The following is an 18,105-nucleotide window of genomic DNA, read 5'->3' on the forward strand; positions in this document are numbered from 1 at the left end:
ACTTGGGCTTGGATTGCTGGAGTCAGGTATCAAAATTAGCATCCTAATCCGACTCCTATTCTGGATAACCTTTTCCTCTCTGAACATTTACAGGAAATTCCTGCAATCCAAATAGGAATTAAGTCTCTCTCCTTGATTATTACTGCCTCAAGTACGCAAAAGACCCTCAAGACAAGTTTATTTTCTAGGGGGTTTGAAACAGGATTTAGGAGAATCTAAAGGGTTTTGTGGAACAACCAATTACTTCAAAAGCTTTTGCTGTTTAGAGTTGGTGTTATCCCTTTAATCATTTACAGTGAGATAATTGCTCTGCTACCACGTGAAACAACCAACTACTCCAAAAGCTTTAGCTTTTTAGGGTTGGTTTTTTCTTGGAAAGGTTACTTTTTAGGGTTGGTGTTATTTAATCATTTATAATACTTCAACAGGTTTCAACCTGGCTGGAAATTGGGAGGTTGTTGGGGATGTTAATCAGCTTTTACTTTTGGTTTTTAAATGCTATTATGATCCCACCATTTGAAACTTGGACATTTTCTAATATTTATTTATTCTTTGCTTTACTAATTTCTTTGTTCTTCTTTGACGTTACTTAACTAATACTTTGATGCATTGTTGCTTTTGTTGGAAGTTCCAAATTCACTTAAAGCATAAAACAGTGAAAAGTTTTTCCTAAATTAGGTTTTAGGTTGTTGGGTGATCTTTATTTTATAAGGAAGCAGTGCTACACTATTGTGATAGGGTGGTAGCATATTGTATTTTTCAACAATTTCTTTCTGGTGCTGTCTGAGTGAGAAACATGTATTGCCCAACACGTTTGGATACATGGATTTTATAATCCAGGATTGACAAACATATATTGTCCAACACATATTTTATAAGGATGCAGCATTTTACAAGCTAAATCCTGAATTTTCTAAGCTAAAACCAAGATTTTATAATCATAAAATGTGAAATAAAGGGAGGAGTGCCTTTTTTTTTTAAGGCAATGATAAAGTTGCACCCCTGGAGGATAATTCGCACCCCTTTAACGTGAATTTACATTAAAAAAACGTTAAAGGCTGCCACATACCCTCCTTTAAAGGGGTGCGGATTTATCATCGCCCTTTTATTATTATTATTATTATTATTTACTACTTTTATTTTTATTATTCTTTAGTATTTCCTTTTTCTCACAAAGTAGAGGAGAGAGCTGACAGAGAGATAGAGTACATGTGAGAGAAAAGAGGTTTTTAGATGGACTAGTTGTGATATTCTTTCCATCATAACTGAAATCATAGGTAAGATGGTGGATTACATTTTCATTGAATTTCATGTCAAATTCCAACATCCTTAAATACAAATTCCACTTATATGCCATCCAAATGGTATAGTATAATTTAGTTGTAAGAAATTATTACCCACCGAGGCGTTGGCTCTTCGGCATAAAGTCATGGGTTTGCTCCCTATTGACGAGTGTTCGAATCCCGCCCCCGACTTACCTGATACCCGTGGTGAGTGAGTTGTTCCGTGTATCCGTAGGGACTAGTCCTACTCCCAAAGGGGGTGGGGACATCCTACGTCATCAAAAAAAAAGAAAAAAAGAAGATATTATTATTTTTTCTTTCTTTTTCAATCTATTCAATTTGGTCTCTTTATTTCTATATAATGAACAAAGACGAATAAAAGAAAAAATAATAACCTTAGTGGGCCCTCCCAATTTGAAATATGCCTTAAAATTTTGGTGGAGAGATATGACATACTTGACTGTGTGTACCTGTAATCTTTTAACGTCCTACTAAAGCAAGGCATCCTTGGAAATGATATCTACCTTCTCCTATTTTGATAGTGGCACTCCTCACTTTGTTAAACATCCTAAAATAAAGGTTTGTTAGTCATTTTGATAGAACCCAGACGTGTCATGAAATAAGAACCCTTTTTTATAAGCAAAATGGCTTCCCATTTTCCATTAAGGCCATGTTTGTCATGATTTTTTTTTTTCATGGAATATGAGCTAACACAATGAGGAGGATGGGAGAGGGAGAGAGGTCAGAGGTAATGAATGAGGAGAGGGTCATGAAACAGGGCTGAAAACAAGGGAAAAACAATACTCCACTCACTCAAAATGGACAAAAAACTCCACTCAAAATACATTTTATTTCTTCATTGTTTTTAGCCGCTACTCGCCCTCTTCTCCTCAATCTTCTCTTCCTCTCCTCAGTCGTACCCTCTAAAGCCTCTCCTTTTCCCACCCTCTCTACTTTGTGACCACTTGACAAAGTAATATTCCATGGAAAAAATTTCATGTTAGCCAAATATGGCTTGAATATTGCAGATTTCCATTTAAAATTTTAAATGAAGGGCTAGATTGTAGCAGACACGTTTAAAACGTGTTTTAGATGTATTCAATGCATTTTTTGGCCTACTTTCCAACTTTACCCCCGCTATATTTTGTAAATGACAAAATTTTAAATGATTTTTTTATGTTTCTGTTTTTTGACTATGTGTTTTTTTAAACCAATACCATTTTAAACTTGAAATTTCCCGTCACGTTCTTTTGCCGAATCACGTTTTGCTAACTATGTTCCCACCCGACTTTTTGGCTTCCACTCTGAAAACCCGAGTTAGTCTGGGATTTAGGCTTGAGACTCCCCCAAAATCCTAATTTCTTCTTAAAAAAGATTCTATGGAATTCTTATAAGACTGTTTGTGAGAGATGGATAGGGAAAAACTTGAGATGATGGGAATGAGGGGAGCATGAAAAGCTCCTAAAGAACAGGAAAACAAAAAACTAATTTTAAGTAGGTGTTATTTGTTTGGGAAATGATAAATGTGCCCCTTTCCATCACTTGGGACACCCAGCAGCAGTGTATCAATGACTGCAGAGGGCTGATGTACTTCACGTCAGAAGGATTCAACGGATTTGATTGCCACATACACTGCAGTTGGGTGTCCCATGTGATGAAAATGGGCCCACTTATCATTTCCCTTTTTTTTTTGAATGGTTTTAATTAGGTGTTTTCTTTTCAATATTTGTGAGAGATGGCCTTAGTGTCTCTATTTTTACGCCCTAAAACTTACTCACGAAGCACATATTTTTCCATGTTTTTTGCATGAATCATCTAGCCATTTTCTTGATACAGAGGTGAACAAATCTCAATTAAGTTGCTTCTAAAGCAGTTAAAGCTAAAAACTACTAATTAATCCCAAATAAATTTACAAAATTGCATCCACATATAAAATCATACTTTTAAGATTAAAAAATTGTTCAAGCTTAGCTAGATCGAAAATCATTGTAAATGATCACATTGGATCAAGAAAATTCCTCCATAACAGCTATGAATTTACAAGATAGGGGTTTAGGGATTGAAGTGGTTCATTAAACCAAATAGAAAATTTGCATTTTTTCCATATTTTTTAATGGCTAAGGTAGATGATAAGTTCAATCACGTGGGAAAAAGAAATCGTAAGGGTGGTTGTGTAATTTTTCATTTACGAGGTACAGGCAGTATTCAAACGATGTAAGATCTTATGTAGATATGCCATGGGACCAGCATGTCCGGATTAAAGGAGACAGGTTAAAATCCAAGAAACCAACCTGACCATGTGGAAAACAACAAAGAAATGGAGAGGATATGTTCTTTCCACTTCATGACAAATCCAGTAAGAAAAAGAGAAATAAAAATTAGTTTTTCTAACTCTCTCTTTCATTTTACAGCTGGGTCTTTTTCCCTGATGAAAAGTCGTTGAAAATGACATGCTCTGAGGCTATTGTAAAATCTAGTGAAACTTTGGGGTCTTTTTTCTTTTTCTTTTTCTTTTTCTTTTTCTAAAGATAGCATGAAAAGAAAAATTCGGTCAATGCAGGAAAAAAAATTAGAGGGGGTCTTTTTGTTATTAGAAAACATGGGTGTCTTGCAATTTTGTCATGTTGTAGTTTGGGATCAGAGAGCTGCTGGAATCTTTGTAAGAAATGGGAAATCAGATTCTGGGTATTGGCAGAAATGGGAAATGAGATTTTGGGCATGTTGGTTTTTTGTTATTTTGGCCTCAAGGGCTTGGATTATGATATGGGCTTTCTATACTAGGTATCTTTCTTCTTGGTCTTTATTTAATATAGGTAGACTTCTAGTCTAAAGGTGAGAACTCTGAAAAGAAGAAATTTTTAGAGGGAACTTCTCTGAAATATAGTCACACAAATCTAAGATGAAGGAAGGTTCTTCTAGAGGGTTCTCTGCAACATACACTAGAATGTGAATATTGAGTGATTTTTATTTTCTCCTTGGGGAGATTCAGCAGCTGGGTTGTGGTGATATGGAAGATTTATGGAGTTGGGAGGATAACAAGTTGTTTGAGCTGGCTTTGGCTGTTGTTGAAGAAGACGACCCTGATAGGTGGAGCATGATTGCAGCCATGGTAGGAGGAAAGAGTGATGAGGAGGTCAAAAAACACTATGAGATCCTTGTGGAGGATTTGCAGTGCATTGAATCTGGTAAACTGGACAATAGATTAGAAGAAGTACAGTTTCATCTCCCTGCTGATTACACTCATTCCATGTGTTGGACTGATGAAGACCAGAAGTATGTCATCTCCCTCACTTGTTAGAAAGAATTTGAATTTGATTCTTGTTATGTGGTAGGCCTCTCTTTTGTTGTTTAGTTCTGGTGTGATGGGTTTTCTAGACTTATTGGATATTTGATGGAATTGGTTTCATCTGATGCTTTAGTTCTATTTGTTTGTCTGAATTTTCCCTTGTCCTCTGTTAGTTTTGCTACTAATCCACAGCACTTTGTTAATGTTAAAACTGAATCTTAAGGTTCTCAATCTAAACCACTTCTCAGTTGTATTCCTGTTTACTATTAGGCGTGAGAACTGTACCAAGGAGGTGCTGTTAAAGGTTTCCTTCACTCAAGAATGCTGCTTGTGAAAGTCAATAAATTTCATTTCCGTATGAAATATATTTGGAAATACCTTTACCTTTGTTTCAGTTTTAATTTATGTTGGTTTTTATCTAGGCAAGTGATGACGGGATCCCTTAGAATTTAGGGCCATCACCACTAGGGCAAAGGATTTCAGTTTTTCCTTTCTTTTTTGTTGGTGATAAGCCTGTTCAGGCAGACCGAACAGACTTACACCACTCTTGAATTTTAGTGAAATTCAACAGTCTAAATTCCTGCACCAAAAACTCGAGTTCCTTTTGGAGGTGCCCTCTTGTTTACTTTGATGGAAGTATATGGTCCTATTCATTTTTTGGCACGTCCATACATCTCTTTGCTCATTTCTGTTAATCGTCATTTGAATCCATGGCCTTAGCTTTTGTTCTTCTTCCTATTTATAGCTTCTCTATTTCTTTTTCTTTGATTTTGTTTATTCTTTTCGGTTTACAGAGGATGAGGAGCAAAGATTCACATCAATTTCTTCTATTTGTTAGCATTGGAATTTAACATTTTATAATTTCATCAATTTGCTTTGAATGGCCTATTTTAGCATTTCAGTTGATACTAATTGGCTAATCCGAGTGTGAAATCTTCCTCTCGGACAAAGAAAACTACTAAGAGCATGGACTCGGCCACTCATTAATTAAAATTGAAATCTAGCTCATGCTCATGTAATTCTCCAAGTTTTTGCAATCTTTTTATATAAATTTGCTATGCTTTTCGTGCACTTTCTTTTTCGGATGGTTTCCTTTTTCAAGTGAAGTTAAAACTGATTTGATTTCTATTTGAATTGATTGTACATCATCAGGGATATTAACATAGAAATTAAATGATTTGTTTCATCTGAAAAGTTGATGAACCATTTTAATCCTGTGCCTTGATTCCATTCATTGTTTCACTTCCGCATTAACTTCCAGATTAGAAGATACAGAGACACTAATTAATGTGGTTATACATATTGTTGGGACTGGTGTCTTATTTGCACACAAGTGGAAGGATTCTATTTGCAGTTTCCTTGTCTGAATAGGAAGCGCGCGCGCACGCGCGCACAGAGAGAGAGAGAGAGAGAGAGAGAGAGAGAGAGAGAGAGAGAGAGAGAGAGAGAGAGAGAGAGAGACTTGTACAGTTTGCAAAACCGTTAGCGGTCTCTCATTCTTTCCTTGTTAGACTAGGAGAGAGAATGAGAGCTAGGCTAGGAAACCTAAATATATAAGGTATTGAATACCTTATGGATGTGTAGTCACGGGGTTGTGAGAAAGCACTTTTGAAGGAATAACAAGAGGGGCGTGAGATGGTTTGGAAGAATACTACAAGTTTTTCTGAATGGCAATTGGGATATCGAAAAGGTGATCTAGGTAAAGGCCTTATGTACAGACCTTCAGACAGATTGGACAGTACACGTTTTCCTGATGGTAATTGGGATGGAGATCAGAATGATCGAAGGTTCACGCCTGATTATTGTATATTTGTAGCAGATAATTTAGTAATGCAGAGGAGCAAGAAGCAGAATGATGTATCTAGATCCAATGTTAAAGTCGAGTATAAGTCCATGACCCATACAACATGTGAAATAATGTAGGTAAAGCCTCTTCTATAGGAGATTTGTTTTATTGCTCCAAGTCCTATGAAGATGTGATAAACAGGCAACTATCTTCATTGCCATCAATCCTGTGTTTCATGAAAGAACCGATCACATTGAGGTTGATTACCATTTCATTAGAGGCACGGCCATGAGTAAAAAGATTATACTCCATTTGTTAGCTCTAAAGAGAAACTTGGTGATGGGTCTACAAAGGGGCCGGGAAGAAGTCAGTTTCAAATAATTTCTAACAAGAGGCATGAATGGTATTTATGTTTCAGCTAGAGAGGGTTTTAGAAGTTGGAGTGTAAGCCAGAGATAGGGGAGGTTGATCTTATTCTAGTCGATATACCCCACCTTCTTCTCACTTTCCCTATTCCATTCTTTCTCCTTACCTTTTCCTCTTATGAAACTGACAAAAATACATTGCCGAATCAACAATCCTTTTTCTTGAGGTTTACCAAATTTGACACTCGGTACTCATTTCTGATTCCGAAAATCATACTTACCCGAACATGCCCATGCAATGTAGGTTATTATCTATTGATGCTCCCGTGGACATCTTTGCTTTTCTACATTTTTCTACAAACCAAATTTATGTAACAGGAATGCTATTGCAATACACGTGGTTGGTTGAATCGCCAGGGTGCATCTGTGACATTGTGTGATGATTGTCATGTGGGTATGGTGAATGTGGCAATAATACTTGTGTACAATGGAGACATTATTGGAGATGCCTTCACTGCCTCACCCATGTGAGTGGGCTCATTGTTATCCACATACATTGTGGATTTGGATCCATGACTGACCCATTTAGTTATGTCTTGGTAAACATGTACCTACAATTTGTTAAAAGATGTTCTACAAATGATCAAATTGAGGACTTGATTGCTGGTGCGGACGCTAAAGAGGCAACATTCTTAGTATGAAGTACTATAGAAACATGAAACTTCCAAAGTATTTCAGACCTTTTCCCTTGGAAGACTATGATTCATTGTATGTACCAGCACCATTCATCATCCAAATTCACAATTATATCATGAATGTACAATGTTTGTTCCTACTACAAGCAGCACAGACAACTATTAGGTAACTTTTATGGAACTATTAATTTATTTTGAATCATCAACAAGAGTTTCTTATTACGAGAATGCTTGACATGGAGACTTCCAAACTTTCTAGCTAGAAATAACTTTATTGGAAACAATTAATAGTGCAGCAAATGGTGACATGCATAGTGTTGTGTCCATATGAAAGATCCCCTCTTCTCTCCTTAGCTTGCCCAATTTTTTTCCTTCTTGTGTGTGAGTTGTGAAGAAGACAGAAGGAACAGTAGAACTAAACATGACAACTTGCTGGCCTATTTTTCTTCTTTGTTTTTTTTGCTAAATTGCAACAGATATATTAAAATTGATGACTTGCTTAGTTAATTAACAAAAGCATGTTTTTGTGCCAATAGCTCAACAAGAGCATCATTCAAACACAATGACAGAAGCAAATTAATTGTCGTTGAGCCAAACACAATGACAAGTTTCAACAGAGTGGTTCTCTCATACATAATGAGTACACATCCTATCCTGCATACATCTAGCCCTACCCAGACCCCGCAACGGCGGGAGCCTCGTGCACTGGGCCGCCCCTATTAGGAAAGAGAAATGTTGTGTAGTAGTGGTGGGTCCAAGCAGAATAAAAGAAAATATATGAAATGAAAAGTAAAAGTGGATTTTGTAGATGATGAACAAATGGATGGGTAGAAGGCTACCAAATTAAAAAGTCTACCCATGTCAGATTGGAACCCTCTTATCAATATCCATGCACTCGCCTAACCAATATCATTAACAAGCTTTTCTAGACCACATAAGTCTCTTGGTTGTTTAGAAAATTAACTGATTACTCCGAGTGAGTAGGTATAACTTGATATGGATTGTGTCCGAATTAAAAAAAAGGTCTACCACAGGATTTGCATTATTTGTGGCCTCACTTCCACACTGCAAGGCCAAGCGTACAAGTTGAGGGCATGGACTATCAGTTTGATTTGTTTGATGTGATTAACATGTTCTGTGCATATCTATAACATGTTCAGTTTGATTTGTTTGATATGATTAACATGTTCTGTGCATATCTGTAACATGTTCTGTGAATATCTATCTGCAATATAACTTTCCATTAAAGGACCCCGGAATCTGAGTATCACAATGTCGGTGAGGTAAACGGGCATATCTCTCCATTCACTATGTAATTGACATTCAGTTTGTGCACAGAATCTGCACACACAAACTCTGGCTGTTGTTCTGCTCTCATACCATGTGAAGAAAGTAGTTTCAATGGGAAAAAAATTTGACTTTAGTTTTCATATTCTTTCGGTCTTTCTGGGTAAATTATGAAACAGAAACGACAATAACGAGTAGCAGCACGATCTCTTATTACTTCTCAACTACAAACAAACAGAAGAACCATATTTGTTGGCATATCACTCATTGCTTCTATAATTGGAACAAAGACTGCTGTGTGGGATCCTAGAAAGTGGAACAATGTGAAGCTAAAGAAGTGAAGACAATTGCCTGGAATAATTTTGGAGAAGAAATTCGTGTAGAGAGGTCGAGAGTTATAAATAGGTTGCTGTGGCATTTCATTATTGAAACTCTCATCTCTTTTTCTTGATCGTGTTCATCTTCTCTTATTTTCCCAACATGTTTACATCTGCTTCTGTGAGTTTCCTGGTTCTGCTGCATAGAGGCCTAACTACTCAGAACCCAGAAAAGTAATCAGTTTTTTTTATGAGCCAACAGTTTTTACATGCATAATTTGGGTTTCCTTTTGGTAGAAGAAAATATCATAAGAGAATCAGTCTTGAAAAGGTTGCTTTTAGTGTAGGCATCTTTCCATATGGGCAGTCTTCTGAAAGTAGTTGTCGTAGATCGTCTCTGTATTATTTTCCTTGTTATCATATTAGGAGATTAGGTAATGGAGAGGTGAACTGTCTCTTGCCGTTCAGGAGTTAATAGGATGAGTCTGGAGATTTTTTACTCTATGCCTCCCCGATCTTCTTGATTGTATTTTGTCTTGTTTTTCAGTTGTCCTCCTGTATTCCCAACCACCTTGGTCTCGGAGCTCTCCCCTTCTGCTCTATTAATAAAATGCTCGTCCTTCGGAAAAAAAATGATAGATCATATTGGGAGAAACATCCTAAAAAAAAGCTACATGTCTGTACTTGATATATATATGACAATTATGACCTCAAATACAAAGCAGCAGAGTTAGATGCACAACCCATTGGGTTGTCCATTAATGAGTGAATATAGACATGCCGCCATATTCATACTTAAACCGAAATTTGGATGTTCATCCTAATACAATAACCACTTCTTACTTTGAATACAAGGGAACCAACATACAATTAATCAAAGCTTCTTAAATGAACACCCTGTGTTGCCATTGTATGAGGTAGTGCTGTTCGAATTATAAGTGAAATCTGCTGTCTGTGTTTCTGATTCTTCATTAAAATCCTGTTGTCTATGCTTCTGATCCTAAACTGAACTCTTCATCCACAGGCTGCTTGTTCAATTGGATATAAATTGATTGCAAGATTCTCAAAATCACCATTTCCTTCTTCCAGCTTGCATAAGAGAAGACGACAAACATGAACAGAGATTACAACATTAAGTAAATATATGTTAGTTTGTTGTAGTTTGATACTCTGTTAAATGTAGCAATTTCCTCTCAATGTTTGTGAAGAATGTAGCCTGTGGTTGGAAATATTTCCTGAATGGATTGATATTGGAAAGCTGAAAATGTCAAGAAACTTACATTTGATCTCTAGGATTCATAATCAGAGAGTTAATTTGTAAAGATAAATTAGTCAGATCTCTGGGTAGGGAGCATTTCATTGAACTTTTCATATTTCATACATGAATGGCTATGTTGATTGGCAAAATCCCAAAGCAGTTGAATTCTTACACTAAGAATACAACACAAGGTCATATCTTCCAAAAGAGTGATGCAATCTCCGAAGAGCCCCAATGATAATGATATTCCACAAAGAAACTAATCCCTTCCCCTGATGGCTTTCATTTTAAAGCAAAAGCAAATTATATAGTTGATACTTGATAGTGCTATAAGAAAAGGGATCCAATATTCCAATATTTCCACCCCTATTTCCCAACATTTCTACCCCTTCTGATTGTTTTTTCCTGAAAATGAAGATATTTCCAAGAAATGGCAGAAAAGGGAGTGAATATGCATCCATTTTTTTTGGAAAAAGACAAGCAAAAGGGAGTGCAAATGATGGGAATAGCATTTCCATAAGAAAAACACTGCTCCCATCAAAACCCAAGAAGAAACTAGCTAAAAGAGAACTGATAATTTTACGCTTTGTGTGTGTATGTGTATTAGAGAGAGTAGAAAAAAGGAGAGCCAGGGAAGAGGCAGTGCAGGGGAAGGATAACAACAGAGTTTGTGTTGCTGATCCATCCCATGCTCAACCTTTTCCCTGCCTGCCCTCCATACCATCTGACCTTTTCTCTTCATTTCACAACATAATCTTCCCTATTGGCTTCTTCTTCTTTCCTTCTGCACATTTCATATTTTCTTTGACCGTTGAACTAAAAATCTTGTCGTGAATTGTGCTTCGCATTTTGTGCTTCAAAAATCTTATATATATATATATATATATAGAAGAAGTTGGTACTTTATAAAATGGTAGTACGTGAGTGTAGTACACATATAAGTACCTAGAACTAAGGGTGTCAATTTTGGCTCGGGCTCGGAAGCTCGCTCCAGCTCGGCTCGAATCCTTAACGAGCCGAGCCGAGCTGGCCAGGCTCGTTAAGCTTAACGAGCCGAGCCCGAGTTAGGCCAAGCTCGGCTCGGCTCGGCTCGTTAAGAATTTAATATATTTAAATATATATATATATATATATATATATATATATTATATGTTAATATATACACTAAAAGGGTTGTCCGGGGAGTGAAAGGGGGAGGCAAAATATGTCACTTTTTTTTGGAACCCTATTTGTTACTTGGACCACCCCCGTAGTGTAAAAAGAGTAGTCAAATTACACTAGATAGAGCTGTCTAGGGAAGATGAGGGGTGTGAATTTAATATAACCCAAGCTTGATAAGGCTCGCGAGCCTGACCGAGCCGAGCCAAGCCCGAGCCTGGTTCGAGCCCGAGCCGACCTTAACAAGCCGAGCCTGGCCAAGCTCGACTCGGCTCGGCTCGTTTACACCCCTACCTAGAAATGCCCTCTTAATCTGGTACGTACAGTACTCTTGCCTGATATATAGTACTACTTCACCAACTTACCAACCAAATATAAACTAAATTTCTAACCTCAATAATCTCATTTCCCTATATTGGAAATTAACCATAGTCATCAATGTGATTTTTGCATGGCCATTTCTAGATTTTTGGGTAAAAATTATCTAATCATAGTCATCTACACGCCATTATCTGAAGATCAGAATGGAAAAATCAAAACACAGCAAAGGAGAAATGAGAGAGAGTATGCGTATAAGATTTTCAATCAAATCTCTTTTGTTCTCTCCAATAGCTAGCAATGAATTTTCTCAAAAAAATAGATCTAAATTCTCTATGAAAATCCATCCGTTGATGATTTGTTGCTTGTGGACAACAAAAAATAGAGAGATCTCCTAAAATCTTCTCATCCATTACCTAATAGTCAGCCCAATTAGTTTTAGAGAAATGATAGAACAAAGGGCACCCTAGCAAAAATCAGCTTCGAGGGCACCCTTATTGGTTGATTTATGCAGAGTGTGGCGCCTAAAAAAGTGAAAACCGTGTTGACTCTGCATAAATCAACCAATAAGGATGCCCTTGCAAAAATGACCTTCACTCTATCATTCCTCTTAGTTTTAAGATCAAGGATGCATATCATTGCCCCATGTTTCTATCAATTACATACAGCCACTTGAGACAATTACACTAACACCAGGTGTGAGATATTTGTCTAACCGCCTCATGAGACAATGAGTCATCTACATTAAGCTGACTCATCAGCTTCGGTGGCTTGACAAATCCTCTCCCATAAAACCTCAATTACGTGTGTTGACTGTTGAGGCATCCTCTCCCATAAAACCTTAATGCGTATGCTAGATAATTGATAAATACACCCATTTGATTTTTTTTAAACAAACTAGTAATTATAAATATAAGGAAAAATTAATAAAAAAATACAAAGTTTTGGTTATATTGTGAAGAAAGGGTAGACGCTTCAATTTTATAAAAAATGGGTTATCAGTGAGAGAATATGGCTTTTAGGACAAATATACCCCCCTTGCTTTTTCTCACCACTTTTTATGGTTCTAATCCCTATGTTATTCATCTACCCATTTGACCTTTTTCTTTCTTCTTCCCTACGCTTTCCTCCTTCCAACGTAAAAACTCCATTGCCATAGTGAAAAAGCTCAATTTAATTTTTTTAAACAAACTAGTAATTATAAATATAATTTAAAAATCAATGTAGGTGAGTGTGTACAATACGTGTCCTTGATTTATCCCTCAATGGCCATTATCAATGGCCATGATTTGATTATCATCAGGGGCGGAGGCACATATCCAATGGCTTGCAAAATTCCTTTATCATCCATACTCCCTAGCCCAATGACCAATGCAGGCAAAGGAATTTTGTGACCATGGCCCCCAATGACCAATGCAGACAAAATGTAAATTCCTGGCTCCCCCTGATTATCATGGATCTCTGATCGATAGATGATGGCCACAGGATCGAGCATGGTCAAATGGCTACAATACCCCAATCATCATTATTTTTGGCCTTTTCAATTTGCCAGATCAAGAGTCTAGATCACTCCACACATATTGGGTACTTGAGGTCCCAGTATAAGTGTAGGGCCCACTGATCAAAGATAAAAATATGTGGGTTGGCCCACATAAATACGATTCTCTTATTAAGAGCTTTTCAAAGTATCATTCCCAGCATCTTAAAGGAGAAAGAACAAGACAACCAAATTAACAACGAAACCATCTCTAGCTGTATAATACTGAAGAAGATTTAAAAGCTTATCCATGCTTGGATGTTATCGTTTTGCCTCGCATATTCCGGCACAAATATTTAGGCTTCCACGCCATCTACAACTAGAAAAACTGAGCATCTTCTCTTTTAGTTTCTTGCCACTTAAACCTATACGAGAAGAAATGGATTTGGATGCAGAGTTGATGGAGGAGGAGAAGAAGAGTTGCATTGGTACTAAAATGACGTTTCTGGCTTGCATTGGTGCTCATGACTTCTTTTCAAGTGAGGTAAGGCTCTAAAGCTTGTAAAATGAAGATGGATTATTTGGTAAGGCAATGTTTGGCTGCCACGAAATTTTTTTTCCATGGAATTATAGTTTATCAATTAAGTGGAGAGATAGAGGCAGTGAGGGTAGGAGAAGGAGAGACTAGAGATCGAGGGCGTGAGTGAGGAGAGGGTGAGAAAAGACTGAAAACTAATCAAAATAAAATTTATTTTTCCCTTGCTTTTTAGCCACTTCTTACTCTCCTCAACCATACAACTTGATAAACTAACGGAAAAAAAATTCATGGTTGCCAAACATTTCCTCAGTGGGAATGTTTTTCCTTGAAAATTATATGGAAAATACTTAAAAGACTCTCTATTAGCTAGTCTTGTTCCTAAAATACACTCACTGGGCCCCGCGCCCCCCGCTTGTGCTACTTCTATGTGATCAGTTCTGTTCGTCCGTCCAATGACCAAATGTCGTTGATTACACCTAGATTGGATATTGATCTATTATGCCCCCATGTGGGTCCTCAGAATTGATTATCACCATGGATCCCGATGGTCCTATCTACTTAGTTCATAAATTAGATTAATTAGCGAGTAAGGCCATGTTTGTTTTGGATTTTGCGAATTGATTCCGAGTCCAATATTTTTGATACATAGGATTTTTGGATCTTTTGCGTGTGTATTTCCTAAAATGATGTGCTCTTAGGCCCTTTAGCAATCAATATTATATATATAATCGATATTTAATACTAAACAAATTTTTTTAATTAAATTTGGTTCCACAATTAGTAACTATGACTTTATAATATGGTCAGATTAATAATATTTTTTTTAAATATTTAACATTCTTTTGAATGATTAGGAATATTATTAAATGAAAAGAAGGAAAGAAACAAATAGAAAAGTACATAAAATCGAGAGCCCTCAAGGGGGAGGAAGTCATACATAAACCCTCCCTAACCACACCGGCCATGGCTAGCCTGTCCGTATCGCCGAACCAATAATCCTCCTGCTAGCTCATGAATTTCGTCGAACCAATGCACAAATCTTCATGGATGGGGTCACATACCTTCAGCCCATGGTTTAAATTTTCGGTTTTGGCTAAAATTTCGGAGTTATCCGAAACCGAAATTTCAGCCGAAATCCCAAAAGAAGGAAAGAGATCGGTTTTGGGCGAAATTTGGTATTGGCCCACGAAAGCTCGTATTTTTGGGACGAAATTTCAATCGAAATTAGTTAATGGAATAAAAATTTATTATTTAATTATAAATTTCGAACAAAATTTGGTAAATTTCAGAAATTTCGATTACAGTACCATTTCGTTTCGGTCTTCACTGAAATTCGAAATTTCGAAATTTAAAACCATGCTTCAGCCACCTGATTACATTAAGGGAGTCTCTCTACTCTCAATCTGTCATTGATGTTACCTTTAATGATCTCTATGCTACGGACAATCGCTCTTATATCCGCCTCTTTGTGAGATCGGCTTCAATCACATCAAGAGATCGGCCAATAGTAAGGCAGATGGTTTGGCTAGAAATGGAATAGAGAGCCTAGCTTTAGAGTGGTTTGAATTTTCACCTGCTGGTTTTAATAGTAGCACTCCTCTCTTTATTTAATAGTTTTCGGATTAGCCCTGGTATTTGAATATAGGAAAAGGATTATTGAAAAACCAATCCATTGGAAAAATCCCATGGAAAAAAATTCATGAGTCTTGTAGATTTGCAAATTTCCTTAAAAATAGGGAAAATTTTTAATTTTGGAAAAAAGTGAAAAAACAAGTTTACAAAACACTGGAAAATTCATTTTTCATGGAAAGGTGATGAACAACACGAGTGGCATCATCAAAATAGTAGTGTTGATATCAATTCCCTTGCACATAGCACACATTGCCTGTGATGCACCTTATGTTGAGATTTGCTAGGCAATTTCGCTTAAGCCATTTTGTGGCCGACTTTTGCATGAGAGCCACACAGGCTCACTTTTCATTGAATTCATCTGATGTGGCTGTTCTCTTGTGAAAAAGTCAGCCTCGAAATGGCTTTCCCCAAAATTGCCTAGCAAAATTCCCCTTATGCGTTTAGGCTGACTTATCATAACTTTGGATCTCATTCAATAATAGAGGTCTTTGCTTCAAGTTTTGTAACATGTATTTTACCAAATAAAAAGGGGGGGTGATACATTCGCCCCTTCTTCTTCCTCGGGCCACTGCCTTGTAGTGTAAAAAGGTAATAAAAAATACAATAGAAGGGGCTGGCCCAGAGAAGAAAAGGGAGTGAATATATCACTTCCCAATAAGAAAACTCTCTGCGAAAGTTAATTAACCTACAAGAACTATTCATTCACTTAAAACATGGATGTTTAGATGTGGAGAGCAGCCCTCACAGAGATGGTGGCTACAGCAACCCTAATGTTCACCCTCACAACCTCCATCATCTCTTGCTTAGAATCGCGCGAGCAGGACCCAAAACTCCTCATCCCCTTTGCCATCTTTGCCATTGCCTTTGCCTTCCTTCTAGTCACTGTCCCCCTCTCCGGCGGCCACATGAATCCTATCTTTTCATTCATTGCCACTCTAAAGGGTCTCATCTCTCTCACTCGCGCAGCAATCTATGTCACCGCACAATGTGTCGGCTCGATCATAGGGTTCATTGCCATCAAAAGTGTACTTAGCCATGAGGCCGCGGAGAAGTACTCCTTAGGAGGTTGCACCTTGGCAGGTATTGTGAAACAACCAATTACTCCAAAAGCCTAAGCTGTTAGAGGTTGGTGTTATTTAATCATTTATAGTTCAACACTCCCCCTCGCGCGTGGCCCCTCTTTTTGGGTTGGCCGCACAAGTGGATTTTTAATATTAAGGAGTTGAATTGGGTTTTGAACCCATGACCTGCCGCGAGGCAATGACTGATACCACGTGAAACAACCAATTACTCCAAGAGTTGGTATTATTTAATCATTTATACTTCAACAGGTAACAGCGCAACCCCAGCACTAGACCCTGCGGTGGCCTTGATGCTAGAGTTTTCATGCACTTTTGTGGTACTCTTTATTGGTGTAACAATAGCATTTGATAGGAGACGGTGTGAGGAACTTGGGCTAACAACTGTGTGTGTTGTGGTTGCGGGTGCGATGGGATTGGTGGTTTTTGTATCGATGATGGTGACCGGTCGGCCTGGGTATGGAGGCGTGGGGCTGAACCCTGCGAGGTGCTTGGGCCCGGCACTTTTGCAAGGCGGGGCGCTATGGGATGGGCATTGGGTGTTTTGGGTGGGCCCTTTCTCTGCCTGCATTGTGTACTATGGTTACTCTAAGAACATGCCTACGGAGGGATTAGTGATTGGTGATGGAGATTATGATTTTGTAAATTTGGTTAAGCTTGTTTGTCAAGCAAAGGCAATTCCACATTCCCCCAAAGTATAGAGAAGATCATTAGTATCCAATGAATAAAAATGTACACAATCAATTCCACATTATAGTATGTAAATAAGATCGAGCTGAAGTATCTGTAGCTACCATAGGAATGGTAGCTACAAATACATGATCTTAGTATACTAATCAATTTTCTATATTTTAAGTGCTTAAAAATGAGTGATTTTTTCATCACAATGGTAAGCTTCCCCAACGGACAGTTTGGATCATGTTAACACCATTTAATTGAGTGCGCCAAATTTCACATCTGATCTTCTTCTTTTTTTTGAAATAATTACTGATTAAATTAGATAAATGAATTTATTGGTCATCCTTAGCATTAGATTTAGTTGATTCTTTTGTTTTTCGTTTGGTTTTGAGGTAAGCCAGCATGTGCTCTTGGAATTTATCTTTAATATCAATAAAATTTAAGGTGTTGGCCCATGTTCCTAGATATATTTTAGGTTAAAAAAAAATTAAATAGATGAAGATTACAAATGCACATTGCTAGATAAAGACGGCCCAAAATACAAAAGAGATTTAGTGGCTCTTGACTTGGACATGCGATCGGCCATGTCATTAGCACTCATTTTTTTAACTCGGAAATTATCTAGGAACCCAGGGTGGCACCTTAAATTTTATTGATAAGAAAAATAATTACAAGAGAAGGACATAGAACCATGCCTCTAACCAAACAAGATACAATAAGAGGAAAAAATAAAACCCTTTTACAAAAAGTACATGCAACATTTATTTTATGTGAAAATAAGGAATACATAATTGGTCGCATCTAACAACTCCTCTAGATTTCTTGGGAAGAGTAGCCTTATATAAAAAAAAAAACAAAACAAAACAAAAAACTGCATTTCTGTTGGTATCGCAAGCATGGTTGGCCAGGCAGTTCGCAACAAGATTACCTTCCCTGAAAATATGAGAA

The 18,105-nt window shown here is 37.3% G+C and overlaps 1 protein-coding gene and 2 long non-coding RNA genes across 3 annotated transcripts; 2 read left to right on the forward strand and 1 right to left on the reverse strand.

Moving 5' to 3' along the window:
- The first annotated feature begins 3,824 nt into the window (after positions 1 to 3,824).
- Positions 3,825 to 10,305, forward strand: LOC143853112 (uncharacterized). The gene is made up of 2 exons (XR_013237024.1): positions 3,825 to 4,556; positions 10,044 to 10,305. It is a non-coding gene; the product is annotated as an uncharacterized LOC143853112 (long non-coding RNA).
- Positions 9,242 to 11,114, reverse strand: LOC143853110 (uncharacterized). Its single transcript, XR_013237023.1, has 2 exons — positions 10,861 to 11,114; positions 9,242 to 10,108 (listed from the first exon to the last, which is right to left on the reverse strand). It is a non-coding gene; the product is annotated as an uncharacterized LOC143853110 (long non-coding RNA).
- A 5,011-nt stretch (positions 11,115 to 16,125) lies between these two features.
- Positions 16,126 to 17,180, forward strand: LOC143853180 (uncharacterized). The gene is made up of 2 exons (XM_077362916.1): positions 16,126 to 16,480; positions 16,732 to 17,180. Exons 1-2 carry the CDS (start codon positions 16,126 to 16,128, stop codon positions 17,178 to 17,180), a joined length of 804 nt encoding a protein of 267 aa, XP_077219031.1.
- The last annotated feature ends 925 nt before the right edge of the window (positions 17,181 to 18,105 follow it).

This window comes from Tasmannia lanceolata, unplaced genomic scaffold (assembly GCF_043159265.1).
Source record: "Tasmannia lanceolata isolate RefF3 unplaced genomic scaffold, GAP_Taslan_0.1 ptg000019l, whole genome shotgun sequence".
In the NCBI taxonomy this organism is placed as follows: domain Eukaryota; kingdom Viridiplantae; phylum Streptophyta; class Magnoliopsida; order Canellales; family Winteraceae; genus Tasmannia; species Tasmannia lanceolata.

Excerpts from the sequence above, each read along its gene's own strand:
- LOC143853180 (XM_077362916.1), top strand. The coding sequence starts at position 16,126 with ATGTGGAGAGCAGCCCTCACAGAGATGGTGGCTACAGCAACCCTAATG. Across the intron at positions 16,481-16,731 it reads AGGAGGTTGCACCTTGGCAG|GTAACAGCGCAACCCCAGCA; the intron begins GTATTGTGAAAC and ends ATACTTCAACAG.